The sequence below is a fragment of the Cyprinus carpio genome, chromosome B4, assembly GCF_018340385.1.
Source record: "Cyprinus carpio isolate SPL01 chromosome B4, ASM1834038v1, whole genome shotgun sequence".
NCBI classification, from domain to species: Eukaryota; Metazoa; Chordata; class Actinopteri; order Cypriniformes; family Cyprinidae; genus Cyprinus; species Cyprinus carpio.
In genome coordinates this window covers 2,540,923-2,557,022 of record NC_056600.1, presented here as the reverse complement: position 1 = coordinate 2,557,022, position 16,100 = coordinate 2,540,923, and the positions used below count along the sequence as shown (strand labels likewise).

Here is a 16,100-nt window from a genome sequence, read left to right as displayed (position 1 = left end):
GAAACAGAATCCCAAACTGCTCCAGTTGGTGCTGGACCAAATGGCTGCCCAGTGCTCCAGGTGTGTTTTCACGGTCTGTGTGTGAGTTGTGTTCATTACTCACTGCTGTATGTGTGCACTTTGATGAGTATTAGTTACCATACCATGCCCACTGCTCCAGGTGTGTGTTCACAGTGTGTGTTCACTGCTGTTTGTGTGCACTTTGGATGGGTAAAATGCAGAGCACGAATTCTGAGTATGGGTCACCATACTTGGCTGTATGTCATGTCAATTTCACTTTCATACTTGGCAACATGTCACGGCAATCGCAGAACACTCTTAACTTCTTCATTACGAATGTTTGTTTCTAGGTCTGCGTGCTGTCATTGTCCTTAAGATTATACGAAGAATTTCAACTTTGTCCAATCTCAGCAAAATTTGGTTTGTTTCCATTTCTCATTAAGGAGAGTTGACTGGGAGGGTGAGAGCAGAAGATTTCACAAGTCCAAAAATAAGGGCCACCATAGTCTGCATGTCATGTTGTCAATTATCTGAAAGTCTCAGGCTGAAACTGAAGCCGCTTCTGTCATCTAGTGGAGCGGATGGAAACTGCACATCAGGTCCTATGATTAGATAAGTAACACTCACCACCAAAGTGTTATATTACGTGCTTACAAATAGTAATAGTGATTTTAATAAGACCATATATTTTGAAAAGTGTTTTTATTATTATTATTTTTGTAATAGGAACTTTATTTGTAAATTCCAACTTCCACAATTTCGTAAACATTAGAATTCTGAATAAAAAATTCCTCATTCATAAATGCTGATTATCCACAATTTTGTAAACTTTACAGTTCTGAATGTCAAATTCTTTATTCATAAATGTAGAACATCCATGATTTTGTCAACTTTATGTTCTGAGTGAAAAATTCTTTATTCATAAATGCTGAATGTCCTCCTTTGTAAAGGGCTTTCTATAACAAACTTGCTCTTTCAATGCCTGTTTCTATATTATGTTGTTTGCAAAGTTACATAATGGTAATTAAAAAAAAATTACAAGTTAAAAACATATATTTTTCAGTATAACATTTAAAATAAAATAAAATATTAAACAAATTTCAGAAAATGTAATTGATTTTTAATTTCAAGCAGACTTGAATCCTTGGGTAAAAATCTTGAAACTTGTCAGAAAAAAAGTGATATTTTACCCATATTTTTTCCATTTGAATTTCAAAAGATTAATTATTTATTTGCAAGATTGTCAACTGTTTATTTGTGAGATTTACATGCATTATGCTCAAAACACTTTCCTTAACATAAACTATTATAACTGTTTTAATTATTATTATTAGCAATTGTAGCCTATTCCTTTTGCAGAGACATTTTATTCAAGCTAAAGTACATCTTAAAACACACTTGATAATTAAAGATTTAATGAAAAATAAAAGTAGGAATAGTAATTCATATATTTGAATAGGAAATAAAAGAAATTGGTGTATAATAAATACGTAATAATAATAAATTAAGCAGGACTGTATTATAGGTATTAATGTTGTACATAATGTTCAGTTTCTTGCACACACTGATCGTTTCACTTGAAAAGACTTCAATATATCACCAGGACTCACAGATATTTTTGACTCTCAAAGTGACGGTAGCCATTGACTTGCATTTTATGAATTACCAAGGACCATGATTCCAGATAAAAATCTGTTTTACTGTACTACTGAAGAAAAAAAGTCACCTACATCTTGAATGGCCTGAGGGTGAGTAAATTAACAGCAAATTTTCAATTTTGAATGAACTACTATCCTATCCACAAGGCCATGTCCCTGATCTCTCCTGACGGCGGTTCAGTGTTTGTGAAGTCAGTGGAGGGATAATGAAGAGATTCTTTTCCACTCAGTGTGGTGGATGACAGCATGCCGTTATTGCCGTCAACAAACTGACCGGCATTATCCAGAGCAATGGTCTGATGGAGAAGAAACAGCAAAATGAGTGGACAAGATCCACTGAATGACTGCCTATAATGTCTTTGAGAATTAATTACTCACTGTTTGAATCAGAGTGAGTCCAGATGTGTTGTCTTTTCTGGTTTCAAGGTTTTTCCTTCCTTATTCTGGGAAAAAAAAAACACAGTTTTAGATCATTAAAACATTAATATGACCATTTGTATCATCAACGACACACAGTATTAAGATTTAAAGGTATGTAAACACATATGTAAACTTTTGAACGGGGTCGTTTTTATAAATTCAGTTATTATTTTGTCTTGTGGAGAATATATAAACATCTGTTATGTGACAGGACAGTATTAAATGGAAAATTAACATGAAATTTTCACGATCCCTCTTATTTTGTTAAAATTATTAACATTTTCCATATTCTGCAAGGGATATGTAAACTATGAGAACAGCTATATATATTTTTATATACACACATACATGTATGTATAGAATATTTATATAGTATTATCAAGTTTTCTTGTTGTTTTCTTATTCCTTAAAGGGCATTTGTACCCACCGTTCATAGCAGAGCTTCATGATGCACAGGATCATCATTGCTGACACACCGACACCAGCTCCAAGAAGCACTGAAGGATAATGGAAACCTGGAAAAGCAATGCTTTATAGCTCAGAGATTGTTCTTTCATAGTTCAGGAGATCTCATTAAACTATCATTAAAACCATTAAACTATTTTAGATGTTTCTCAGGAAGAATAAAAATAGACCCAAATGAGTCAACAGTTGTCCTAAGTAGAAAATACAGAACTATAAAATGAATGTGAATTTGATGAGAAATGTTTGAGTTCATGTTGAGATCTTGGATGTGTGATTACAGATTTTAGTGTCTTGGCAAATATGAACACATTTCTCAGGAGTAAAGTCTCTGTTTGGTTTCCATTTGATCATCACTTTCGCATCACTAAGTCTTCTAAGAAGACAGCAAAACGTCCCTGAGATGGGTGACCCAGGGATGGAATGGGCTGCTCTTTTTATAGGGCCGGTGACACCTAGGCCCCTTGCCCCAGAGAGGGACAGTGGCTTACAGCACTGAGTATGTCAGTTCCACCGCAGTTCCAGCATTTTCCTCAAAAGTGCAGTTTTCTTTATCTCTGGGTCACGCATGTCGGGACCTGGCGGAGAGTGATGCTTTGCTTCCTCTCTGTTGGTTCCAATGCATTTCTTTGCCACAGGCCAAGGGGATGAGGATGCATGGCTTCATCATGCTTCCCTTGCCGTTTCATCATGGGATTCAGGTAACCAGGTAAGAGCTGCTTCTCTGCCTCTCCTTCTGGACACTATGCTTCCTGGGTTGGGCACTCTTCCTTCTCCCTGCCACTTCACCTTGGGTACTTCAGATATCTGTTGTCCCGAAATGGGCATGGCACCGTGGCACACAGCAGGTAATTGTTTCCTCAGTTTGTCATTGTCTTTTTTTAGCCTTGAACAGACCTTGCTTTTCTACCGGAAAGGGTGCCCCTGGAGGCATACTGTTACAATAGATGCCTCCAGGACGAGCTAGGGACCCGTATGCAACAGGCAAGCTGCACGTTTGGCTGGACAGGGCATGGACCCTTTTCTTTATATGTAATGAATCTAGAATATATGAAAGTTTGACTTTTTACAACCTAACCCTGAGTTACAAAAAAATTAACTTTTTCACAATATTCTAATTTTTTTAGATGCACCTGTAGTTCCCCGCCTTGGGTGAACCCTTGTTTAGCTCCTGCAGCACCCTGTGCCATTCAGACTCAGCAGAGTTTGTAAGGTTCAGTACTTGTGTTATATACCTTTGTCACCCCTTGCACTGGACCAGGTGCCCATAGAATGGGTCCCGTATGTAGTTTCCACTTGGTAGGTTTCCCTTGGTAAACCTATATCTTTCTCTTGACAGATCTCTCTGTCGAGACTTCTGTCCCCCTGAGGTAATGGGGTCATTTCTGTATTTTAGTCTATGCTGCAATCATATGAATTCTCACATTCCTCCCAGTGTTTACTTTATGATTTCTATCTGGTACTGGGCATTGGGTGGGGTACAGATCCAGATGCATCTGTCTTGCCATGCTTGCTTGCCAGCACCTGCATCACCAATTTCGTAACAGAAACGTTATGTCCCTCATGCCACAACCTTGAACTGCGCTGAATGCCAGGATGCTTTCTTAGTTTCTCAGCACAAACCTTATATACCCCTATTATGTATGGGAAGTGGCTTGGCAAGCACATTATATGTGGCAATAGTCATTGGCCATTTCTTGTAATGGTCAGAGGTGATTGGGGCTCCCAAAAAAGACCCCTAACGTTAATGCCAATGTAACGTCTCTGTTCCCTCTTTCATGGAACGAGGGTTACATAACATAACCGAGACGTTTCTATTTAAGTTTTAATGAACTATAATAATCATGTATTGAGTAACAATGCAGTTAAAATTATAATCAAGTATTGACATTATTACATACTGCACATTTTATGTGTACTTAAGTGTCTAAAACATAGTAATGTAAGTGTACATGTACATAATACATGTACATAATACATTATTTGCAAGTAGTATTTTAAAAATATACTCTTAATATATTAAGTACACTACAAATTTACATTCAATACAATTAATCAAACTTCTTTTTCACAAGGGTAAAGATATCATTTCTTGATCTTGTCAATCAGATAAAGCTGCTGTTTTGTGTTTCTCACTTGGCTCTTGTGGCGGTGGGATGGGCTGAAACTGACTTGAGCTGCCGTAAATGTTTGCGCTGAAACACTGCAGGACGTCCGTGAGGGACCTATGGGTGGTCAGGACACTCTTCACTCCTGTGCTTCCTAACGTCTCCACACTGATGGATGTTTCTGTAGAGTTAGCGAGCGCCTGTCCAGACAGACGCCACTCTAGTGTAGGGCAGGGATTCCCACGAGCCTCACAGACACACACTATTGCGCTGTTTCGGCTACAAGAGCTGGAGATTTTGGGTGCAACTGAAATAGAGAACATGACTGTTATGATAAAGAAGATCTTGATGTTTTCTACAGTGTAAAAGACAAAAATGTTTGTACTGTATTTTTATTGTAAAGTTTTGGCAACTGTGACCTTTTTAACCATAAACTTCACAGATTGTTTCTTTTTTACATTGTAGATAAAAACTGTGTAGGATCAGTTTTATTCTTCTGAGATCCTACACAGTTTCTGTCTAATTATTTAATCATTTAGACTTGTATCCCAGTGTTTGATCACTGTATTTGTATTATAGAAGGGCTGCTGACAGAATCTTGTAGTTTCACTTGTTTAAGTGCCGTTTCACAAAGGTTTTATATTGAAACCTTGCATTACAAAATGCTGTAGCATAATTTTAACATGTTGCTTTATAACATGAGCATTTACGCTCCAAAATCTCCAAATCTCCTACCGTCTTCTCTGTAAATGAAGACATTTTTCACAGTGCTATACCCATTTCACGGCTTTGATGCATAGCTGACTGTATAGCAATCACCTTTAACAAGTTTACCATTGTTACCATACTTAGTGATGCACACACCATGTAAGAGATTACACCATATAGCATGCTGTGGTGTAGTTTATATAATAAAATTGTCATCATCTTTAGTTACATGTAAAGTTTAAGTAATTTAAACATTTTTTCTTTTCAGTGTTGAAAGTTATATTTTGACTGTTTGAAAGTATGTTTCTTGCATGCTTTTATAGTAAAATTGCAACTTTTTCATGTCAATTTGCATTCCCTTTCACCATAAACAATGCACGTTGCATTCAATTGAAGTGCCGTCTAGAGTTATGTGTTTGCTGCAATTACTGCAGTTTTTGTATTGGAATCAGATTAAGGTCATCAGATTAAATTAATTTGAGTTCTGTCTTTGTACTCACACTGAACATCAAGTTGAATTGTTGTGTTGCATTGACCATACTGGTTTTGAGCATTACAGCCATACCATGCGCCATGTGTAGGGTTTGTCACAATGTAGGTCTGATTATATCCAGTTTGGAGGAGCTCAAATTGAGATCCAGTTTCTCTGTACCAGGTGTAGTTGAGCTCTGCTGGGTTTGCATCAGTGCTGCAGTTCAGAGTCACTGGTTTGCCCTCCATCACTGAGCTGGAGGGAAACGCTGACAACGATGTGTTTTTTGGGGCATCTGAGGGAAAAAAGATGTGTGATGTAGAATGTGTGGTTTTCAGTTCAAGATTTGAAAGGCTGCAGGTTTAAACCTCTCCGTTGTACAAGTTTCAGATGCAGGCAACGTTTTGAAGCATGTGTGCAAACATCTACAGAAGGCCAAACAAGTCTGTATTTTACCTATTACCTGTTTACTTCATACTAGCTGTTTGTAAAGGTTTAAAGGGGTCATGAAATGAGAAATCAAAATTCCATTGATCTTTTGACATATAAGAGGTCATATAAACCATTCTGTAAGTTTCGGAACTCAGAACGTTCTTGTTAGTCTAAAAGGTTGTGAAATGTGCCACTTTATTATGTAGTAGTGTGGCTAAACACTGCCTCTGCAGAAGATGATCAATGCCTGCTTCTACAGCACTGCCTGTTTAGCCCTGCCCACTGATTCGCACACATAGTATAAATAATTAGGGTGGTATACGCAGGCCTACGCAGAAACCAAATGATAAGATGGCTCTGGAGACAACAAGAGACTGTCCGGTGTCAAGTTTTGGAAAAAGTCTTTGCATTGCCTTTCTTATGATCTCAACATTGGGAAAGAGTGGATTCACTTTAATTTTACTGAAGATTAAGACCACATCAGTAAGAACTTCATCCTTTGTTCACTTTAATTTACAGCAGATTTGTTTACAAACTAGGCACAATTCGATGCAGGATCTCACAAGTGTAAGTAACTTTTTATTATGTGGTCACTATTGCTTTGTTATTACAAATAGTTTTATATGATATTTATGCGTTTTAAACCTAAATCAGTGCAACATCCATCTGTGAAGGACTTAGGCTGTTAAACATATACAAAACAGGACAGAAAATAGCCTATTACTTCTAAATTATGATTCTTTGATGTAAAATTCTTGATAACATTATAAGGGGACCTCAGAGAACAGTTCAAAATAATAAAAAAGGCAGTTCATGATTACAAAGATTACTAAGTATTTGTACTAGACGTACAGCAGATTACCAAATACTTGCAGTGGGCATCCACTAGATTAATAGGTACTCACACTGGACATTCAGCAGATTTACAAGTGCTCACACTGGATGTCGCAGATTTTTAAACTAGTATTAAAGACAGCAACTATACAATAACACTAATGGAAGTATGGGAAATACATAGTTACGACTTTTAATACTCACACTGGACGTCCAGCAGCACTGATATGTTCTGTGTGCCGCGTTTGTTCTCAGCTGTACAATAGTATCGTCCTCTGTGTGTCGAGTCTGTATCATTAATGGTCAAGTTTGGTCCAGTCTGAACTGGATTCAGGAGTCCATTAGTGTCTCTGTACCAGGTGTAGTTCACTGCTGGGTTTGCATTACTGCTGCAGCTCAGAGTCACAGAACGATCCTCCAGAACTAAACCAGCTGGATTTATCGTCACCGATGTGTTTCTAGGAGCATCTGATTTAGGAGAAAATCATTCAGGCAATTACTTTATGACATACAGCACTAACTATAGTTGGTCATTGAGCATATATTGATTCAATTCCTGTCTTACACTGAACTAGTAGCATCCAGGACTCTTGTGTTGTGATCGGCTGCTGTAGCTGGTGTGTTGCAGTGCAGGAGAAAGTGACTCTATGATGACGGTGAGAAACAGTCAAGTTCAGATCAGAGATGAACTCAGATTGGTTCTGATACTGCTTTTCTGTGACGTTCTCATTAAGAGATGAGCTCCATCTGAGAGATGGTGGACGAGACGGACAGAAGATCTTAGTAGAGCAGCGCAGATTCACTGAACTTCCCTCAATCACCTCCATCATCTTCATCAGCTCCTGCTGATCCTTAAAGACCCTCAGTGTGGGTTTGGGTGGAGATCCTGAAACACATAGAGATGCAGTCAAATATTGCAAAATAATGTCCATTATATTCAGTAATGAAGGTGCATTGCTATTGTACAGTAGTAGATAGGGATGGGTACCGAAACCCGGTATTTAATCGGTCCCGGGGCAAAATTATGATAGCACACAAGAATGCTTTCGGTACTGGAGAGATTAAAAAAAACACACATACATTAATTATTGCTATGTATACATTATGTTGCAAATTATATCTCACCAGAGACGCCAGATGTTTTTATTTGCAATAATATTCAAATATTTGTCTATGATGCATTTTTGCTATTCGCAATTCAGATGTGAGATCGCGCTCATGCGCAACATGAAAGCCCTGTTTAATTATGATATCTGCTTACACTTTAGGCCTGTGGCTGTGATATTAAGCTAATTTTATTTTTTTATTTAGATTTTGGCTTCTAAGGATTATAGTCGCATTGTCTATTTTAATTATATGATGTAATTACGTTGCTATATAGCCGCCAGCCAATCACTGTCTGCATTGTTGATCGTGGTTTCGAGTATCAATGCATAACCCCTTTAAACCAACCCATGAATGCGCAATTATCTCAGATAACTCAATCCAGCCATCAACAACATGTGTGTTCGAAGAACCGAATTAGCCAAATCCTGATTAGCACGATGACATCATCTTAGATGTAATAAACTACGTAAAAAAACGGGCCCCAGTTGGGAGAAAACCCGATGTGTGTCTTATTGTCTTAAAGAGACAGACTTGCGCTTGGGCCACCAGTGTTAATCAAACAACAAAAGGAAAAGACAAAATCACTCACAGCTCTTAATCTGAATAACGTTACAGCTTCAATAAGCATTAATCTATCAGTACATACAGTGAAAACTATGCAGTGTTCATTTACATTTGATTACTTTTAGATTTCTTTTGTAGACTATTAGGCTACTTACATGAACAGTAATGTTAGTAGACCTTCATGCAAAAATGAAAGCACTGTTTATTTCATTTCATTTGTATATTTGTTTTATTGTATTTGTCAGTTTGTTTTACTTAGTTTCTTTGTTCATGTATCTTATGTATAAAACACTAAAAATGCCTGCATACTGGTGCATTTACACTTATTGTATCTGGTGCCATTTATTGATGTTTTATATTAATTTCATTATTTATTTTACATTTCAGAATATAAAGCAATCTTAATTCTGCTCTTAATCTGTCATATATATATATATATAAAACAAAAAGTACCGATAAGAATACCGTTAAAGTAACGAATGGATAAGCAGTATCGGTGAGAGTAGTAATACCGTTAAAACTTTGACGATACCCATCCCTAGTAGTAGATTTCTTTTTAAAAATGTGTGTTGAGTCACACTATAGAATCAGCATGAACAATATAACACTCACCTAAGACGGCAATTTGAACTTGGGAGTATAAGTAACTATATTGCAATGCACTGCTGCTTTCAAGTCTGAAGTAATATGAGCCATTATGACTCTGACTGACATTATCGAAGCGTGTGGTGCAGTTTTTCTGTGTAGCAGTGCCAAATATTTCTCCTTTTAACAGTCCAGTGTTGGGGCTGCTGGAGTCAAACACTAGTGTTGAACTAGTCAACCATTTTCTCTTTGCATTATTAGTGAGGTAAATGTTTAGTTGTTGATCGATGTCAAATGTGCACGGTATGAAAACACAGGATCCTTGTAGAGCTTCTACTCTCTGCGGCAGATTGACACTATAGACACAAAAAACACCTAAAATGAACACAAACAGACAAAAAAAAGTAATTGTACAAAGTCGATATTCAGAACAAACTTCTGCAGCACTTATTGTTCTTCAGTCTCACAAAGGTCACATGTAAGTGCTTTCATAATAGAAAATCAGCTTGTTAAAAAAAAGGAATAATCTATAAGAAAGAGACCTTGTATCAGAGATCCAATGAGGAGGAACGTCACCAATGTTTCCATCATTTACATGCACTCCACCTTACAGAAGAATATACAAATAAATAAATTGTGTATGTATATAAGGCTGTCGGTTTTGATTCATCACATTAATCACAACCAAAATAAAAGTTTGTTTATATAATATTTGTTTGTGTATTATACATATTTATATCTATATATAAATACACATATACATGTACAACCAATGATTATTATGTAATTAATACAACGCTTAATCATTATCATGTGGTTCAAAGCAACAGCTTCCAAATGCAAATGGCATACTTAGAATCAACTCCAGACCTTTTCCCTCCTTAACTGATGTATAAATAATGAAAGAGCTTTTGAGCCAGTTGTCCATTTACTTATGGTCCCTTGAAAAAGGGGGGAGGTACATATAAAAGAGCTGTAATTCCCTAACCTTCCCTCCAATTTTGATGAAAATACCCTCAAATTAAAGCTGTGTGCACTTTAAGCCCATATTCATTATATAACTGTAACTTGAATATGTTTTGGTCAGCAGCCCAAATAATAAAAATTGTGCTGTATATTGTGTATTTATATATACATGTATATATAAATATATCCAGTACACACACATATGTAAACAAACTTAATTTTGATTAGTCTTTTTGACGGTTATTATATTTGATTTCTTTTTTGTGTGATTTTATTTTTGTTATGTTGGTATAAACTCGTTATTTCTAAAGTCCTACAGTAATTACATCAGAACAATATTCAGAGTTGTGTAGATTACTTAACATTTGTTGTCCATTACTGATTACAGATTACGTTATAAACTGCATTATGTAATGTATTCAGACTACTTTTTAGATTATGTTTATCTAACTTGTTTTAAATCTACCATGAAATGTATCATATTGATATAAAAAGCAAAGATAAAGAAAATATATTCAATTTTTAATATTAACATAATTAAATTCATTAAACGTTACATAAAACCAGGGGTTCCCAAACTAGGCTTAAGGGTTTGTGAGGTGATAAAAAGTTAGTAATTAAATAAATCATAAACATTTTAAATAAATTATTTAAACATTTGAACACTAAAAATATAAATATTTTATTTGTTTAACTGAATGTTAATGTGACCATTAAGCCAAATCGAAATGTGAATGTGTTTTTAAATTATTAACTGAAATATTAACTTTTTCAGAGATATTTCAAGTAAATATGTAATGTCAAATGTTTTCATGTTTGGTTGACAAAAACATTTGGGAATCCCTGCATTACATGAACAGACATTAATAAACATAAAAACAGCAATGATATTACACACCCAAAAGTCTTTCAGGTTTCAAAAATTTAGTCCAGACTTCCAGAATCAACAGTTTCTGAAGATTACTGGAAATGATGAACACATAGTGTTTTACATAGTTCGTGAGGAGTGGTTTTTTTTTCACCCAAATTCAGATGCATGGTTTACAAATTTATTTACATGACATTTACGCAGCCATTCCAATATTGTAAATATAGTCAAAGCTAAATGGTATGACAGTGGGATTTTTAGAAAGGAAAATTTAAAAATAAATAAATAAATAAATAATTAGGGAGAATCAATAAATTGTAAATGATTTACTGCCCTTGTGTGAATATGTAATCATGTGATCCATAAAAAAGTAACTGTAATCTGATCATTCATGAGGATTATAAAATGTACAGTAATATATTCTAATCAGAAGTACTTGATTTTTGGAATCTGATTATGTAATCCAGTTAAATTACTACTCATCTCTAACAATAGTAAATATTCAAAAAATATAAAAAAAGAAAAAGAAAAACAGGACATGCTTATCTTGAACATGTTTCAAACTTTTGGCATTCCAAAATCTCAAAAGTACAGGAGTAAGTGTAAGTTTTACTGTGTTGTGTGTAAATGACTTACCAGAGAAGAGAGTTAAAGACGACAGAACTCCTCAAGCTGATGCTTCTACACTGAATGGAGGGAGAACTGTGTGAAAATCCCAGTTTAACTCGTACTAGAGATTCACCACTTCTCCTTTAGTCAGAACTCTATGCAAATCAGTATGAAGCTTTCTGAATATTCAACCCATTTCTTTAGATTTGCTTGAAACAAATCACTGTCTTGTGACATCCAGTGTTGAGTCCTCACGTTGGTGATAATTCTCGATGCTCAGGAATACGTTGAATTACATTAAAACTGGAATCCGAAAACACTATGTAGAGGAAACATGCATTTTATTTCTTCTCGACTTTTGCATTTAATATTTGAAATATTATATGTCAACACTGTATTATGGCAGGGACGTAGGCAGTGGACGGGACGGGCACAGGGCCATCCAATCTGATGAAAGGCCCTCCCAGTTTATTATATAAATATAATATTTTTGTTAAATAATGATTGTTTAATCTATTTTAACACACTTATAAAACTACTATAATATCTCAAATAGCTAAAATAATCAAAATGTGTTTTTGCCTAATTCTTCATGAGTTTGTCAGCTGTTAAGCATATAGGTGTTTTCCAGGCTGTTTCGGGCATATCTGTGAATTCCTGTGTGTTTTGTTTTCCTCTAATTCAGTTAGCCTGTAATTTGCAGTTGTGTGTTAGAAAATGTAAGGAAAACAGCAGCAATGCATAATTATCTAAAAAGGATTCGCACTGACGTGGGAGAGAACCCGTCCATCAGCCCACAAGTAACACCGTGTCTACACCGGACGCGAAAGATGTCGTGAAAGTTGTCTAAAGTCTGTCTACACTGGACACGACAAAGCGACCCTCTGAAAATAATTTGAAATTTGTGTCAGTACGTCATAAATAGAACACAGCAGCAGTTAAGCCTACTACAATTATTATATTATTGTTGCTTGTGTTAAAATAAAAGATGGTCACACAAAATAAGTCTGTTTAGTCTGTTTTATTCAAACTATTATGAACATTTTTGCATTTAGATACTGAATAACTTTGCCTGTTGAATATTAAAAACAAATGAACAAACAAACAAACAAAACTCTGGATGTCCATGTTTGCCAGGCAAATCAACTGTTCCTGCTCATCTCCAGCCTGTATCTCTTCTCTCCACTTTCCCTAACTGCAGAATCAATTATTAGATCTGTCAGCATTAATATTTTTATACTTAGATTTTTTTGGGGGGGAATCAAACTGTAACACCCTGTGTCCCAACCAGACGTCATGCGATAAAAAGTTTATTTTCCATGTAGTTTTTGTCCTGACCATCCGCGACAGCGACACAGGTTTCTATTTTAGAAATGTTTTTTCTGCGACGTCGCGGCAGGAACAACATACAAAATATGACATTTATTCAATGTTAAGTGTCTAATGTAAGTTTGGATATTATTTTGCGTGATCTTTATAGCCATAGTAAAAGCAACATTTACCTCAGATCTTGAAAATAAATTAGGCTAAAGCAAACTTATTTTAAATCTGTGAACTCACTGTAAACCAGCATCCATAACAAAGATGGTATCACTCACTCACTCAAAACTGTTCAGTCCATTCACATTTGAAACATCTTTTTTCAGTGTCCACTTTTCTTCACACTTGCCTTGTTTTTGCTGTCACATCGTATATTTTCACTGGACGCGACAAAGCATTGCAAATCATCTGAACTTTAATTGTGTCTGTCAGCGCGTGATAAATAGAACGAGTCAGCAGTTTTCTGTCGGGGATTTGTCGCGCCGCATCCAGTGTAGACAGCATCACTGATTATAATAAGTTCTTTTGTCCAGTTTTTTCTTATATCAGATATGCATTCTGTTTTGCAGATTGTTAGGTTTCGTCGGGCCATGAAGAAATATAGCTGAGTATCATTAGCATTACTGCGAAAGCTACACCATGTTTACTCATGATATCTCCCAAGCGTAACATGTACTCCTCTCCTCATCAGGTTACACTGGCTACCAATAGCCGCTAGCATCAAATTCAAGGTACTGATGCTTGCCTACAAGACGACGACTGGCATGGCACCAACATACCTAAGCTCATTAGTTCAATCTTATGTGCCCTCCAGAAGTTTGCGCTCTGCAAGTGAACGACGCCTTGTGGTGCCATCCCAAAGAGGTTCAAAATCACTCTCACGGACCTTTTCCTGGACTGCGCCCAGCTGGTGGAATAACCTCCCGATCTCAGTTCGAACAGCTGACTCATCTTTTCGCCTGCACTTAACCAACTAATACTAGTACTTACCTTTGCTTTTTTATCATATTCTTAAAAAAAAAAAAAAAAAAACCCTGGCTACGTGTTCTGTACTAGACTAACTGAGACTTGTCATAGCACTTGTATACCGTTGTTGTTCTCGTTGATCTGATTGCTTCTATTGTTCTCATTTGTAAGTCGCTTTGGATAAAAGCGTCTGCTAAATGATTAAATGTAAATGTAAATGTAAAGGGAGAAAAGCAACAGCCCTAGTACTGAGCCTTGTGGTACTCCATACTGCACTTGTGATCAATGTTAAGAATTGATGACGGTCAGAAGTATTTGAACCATGCCAATGCACTTCCATTAATGCCAACATTATTTTGTAGTCTATTCAACAGAATGTTGTGGTGTCAAACAAAGCGCTAAGATCCAGTAGCACTAATAGCGAAATACAACATGGATTGGATGACAAGAGCATCATTTGCAACTCTAATGAGTGCAGTCTCAGTACTATGATACGGTCTAAATCCTGACTGGAAATCCTCACAGATACCATTTTTCTCTAAGAAGGAACATAGCTGTGATAATACTACCTTTTCTCGTATCTTTGACAGAAAAGAGAGATTAAAGATCAGTCAGTAATTCTAATTCTCTAGGATGAAGTTGTGTGTTTAAAAAAAAAAAAATCTTAATAACAGACCGTTTATAGGACATATCATAATGACAATGAAAAATTAATATTCAGAACAGAAGAGGATCTATGACTTCTGTCATAGAAATCTGTCTTTGTCAATAAAGTTCAAATGAATTTGTTTGGGAAAATATTCCTAATAAAGTCTTGACCATTTTTTTAAAAGATAGTAAATGAAGAGCTTTAGTTACATTGGGCATTGTAGACTAACCAACATGAAAAGCCAAACAGAATTCAGTACCTTATCATATTGTTTGTGCTCACCGAAAATGATACTTTTCACATAAAGTCTTGATATTCATAAAATTACCTTCCTCATCTAAAAAAACAACAACTGACAACAGATCAGATATATCTCTAACACCATTCTTCCAAATTAAAAGAACTTAATGAATATCAGTTTATTTGGTAGGGAGTTTTATATTGAGCAATAATAAAGTTCACCAACATTTTAAAAAAGATTTCAAGGGGTGCAAAACCAAAAACTATTATTATTTATTAGAAAATATTCACCAATTAATCTTAAATGCTCCATTCATGCAGTCAAAGTCTATGGCCTGTAAACCCCATCTTTATAACAGTTTACTAATAGGCCACCCATTTGTCATGTTGTCAATTATTTGAAGGCCTCTTGGCTGAAACTGAAGCCGCTTCTGTCTCCTGGTGGACGGAACATAAAACTGCACTTCCGATTATACCATTGCGATAAGTAACACTCGCCACCAGAGGGCACCAAAGTGTTATTATTTAATGTGCCTATATAGAGTAAAACTAATTTTCATAAGACGATATAATTTTTTCGATATAATTCCTTTTTATTTTAGTAATGCGAATATGCATATGAGTTAAATGAAATATATTTAACCATAACAATTTTTTAATCCACTTTCTACAAAACTATAGAGAACCTTTAGGTTTTATTATTATTTTTATCTCCATATAAAATATAAATATTTGGAGCATCAAGGCTTCACTTGATGATTTGTCCACAATGGATCGTATTGTATTGCTTTAAAATATACATAGGCATTATCTACTTTGAACAACATCTAATATAAATTAAAATGCATAAGGGTTTCTGTAAAGGTGGTTTTCAGAGTAGAGATGCATCCCTTTCTGCTCTATTTCGTGATATTTGCATATGGTGTGCTTGTAACACATAACGTTACTAATGCTTTTGCGTGCTAGGATCACCATTAGTTTCACTAAATAAAATAATCGTATTTATTAAACATTATACATACACATTTAAGGATAACAGAACATCTGATAGGGATAAAAAAAAAAATAATGAAAGTCGCAAAAAAGCAGGTATTTACACACGTCATTTACTCAAATCTCTCCGTGTGAGAGC

At 35.6% G+C, this 16,100-nt stretch overlaps 1 protein-coding gene and 1 long non-coding RNA gene across 2 annotated transcripts; both read right to left on the bottom strand.

The window, feature by feature from the left end:
* Positions 1–1,350: 1,350 nt before the first annotated feature.
* LOC122134644 lies at positions 1,351–2,597 on the bottom strand. Its single transcript, XR_006154709.1, has 3 exons — positions 2,506–2,597; positions 2,037–2,101; positions 1,351–1,954 (listed from the first exon to the last, which is right to left on the bottom strand). It is a non-coding gene; the product is annotated as an uncharacterized LOC122134644 (long non-coding RNA).
* A 2,044-nt stretch (positions 2,598–4,641) lies between these two features.
* On the bottom strand, positions 4,642–9,938 carry LOC109072275 (myelin-associated glycoprotein-like). The gene is made up of 6 exons (XM_042722609.1): positions 9,893–9,938; positions 9,378–9,725; positions 7,660–7,980; positions 7,299–7,562; positions 5,857–6,123; positions 4,642–4,955 (listed from the first exon to the last, which is right to left on the bottom strand). Exons 1-6 carry the CDS (start codon positions 9,936–9,938, stop codon positions 4,642–4,644), a joined length of 1,560 nt encoding a protein of 519 aa, XP_042578543.1.
* Between the last annotated feature and the right edge of the window lie 6,162 nt (positions 9,939–16,100).

Excerpts from the sequence above, each read along its gene's own strand:
- LOC109072275 (XM_042722609.1), bottom strand. The coding sequence starts at position 9,938 with ATGGAAACATTGGTGACGTTCCTCCTCATTGGATCTCTGATACAAG. Across the intron at positions 7,563-7,659 it reads CTGGATGCTACTAGTTCAGT|ATGCTCCTAGAAACACATCG; the intron begins GTAAGACAGGAA and ends CTCCTAAATCAG. Across the intron at positions 6,124-7,298 it reads AGTGCTGCTGGACGTCCAGT|ATGCCCCAAAAAACACATCG; the intron begins GTGAGTATTAAA and ends TTTTTCCCTCAG.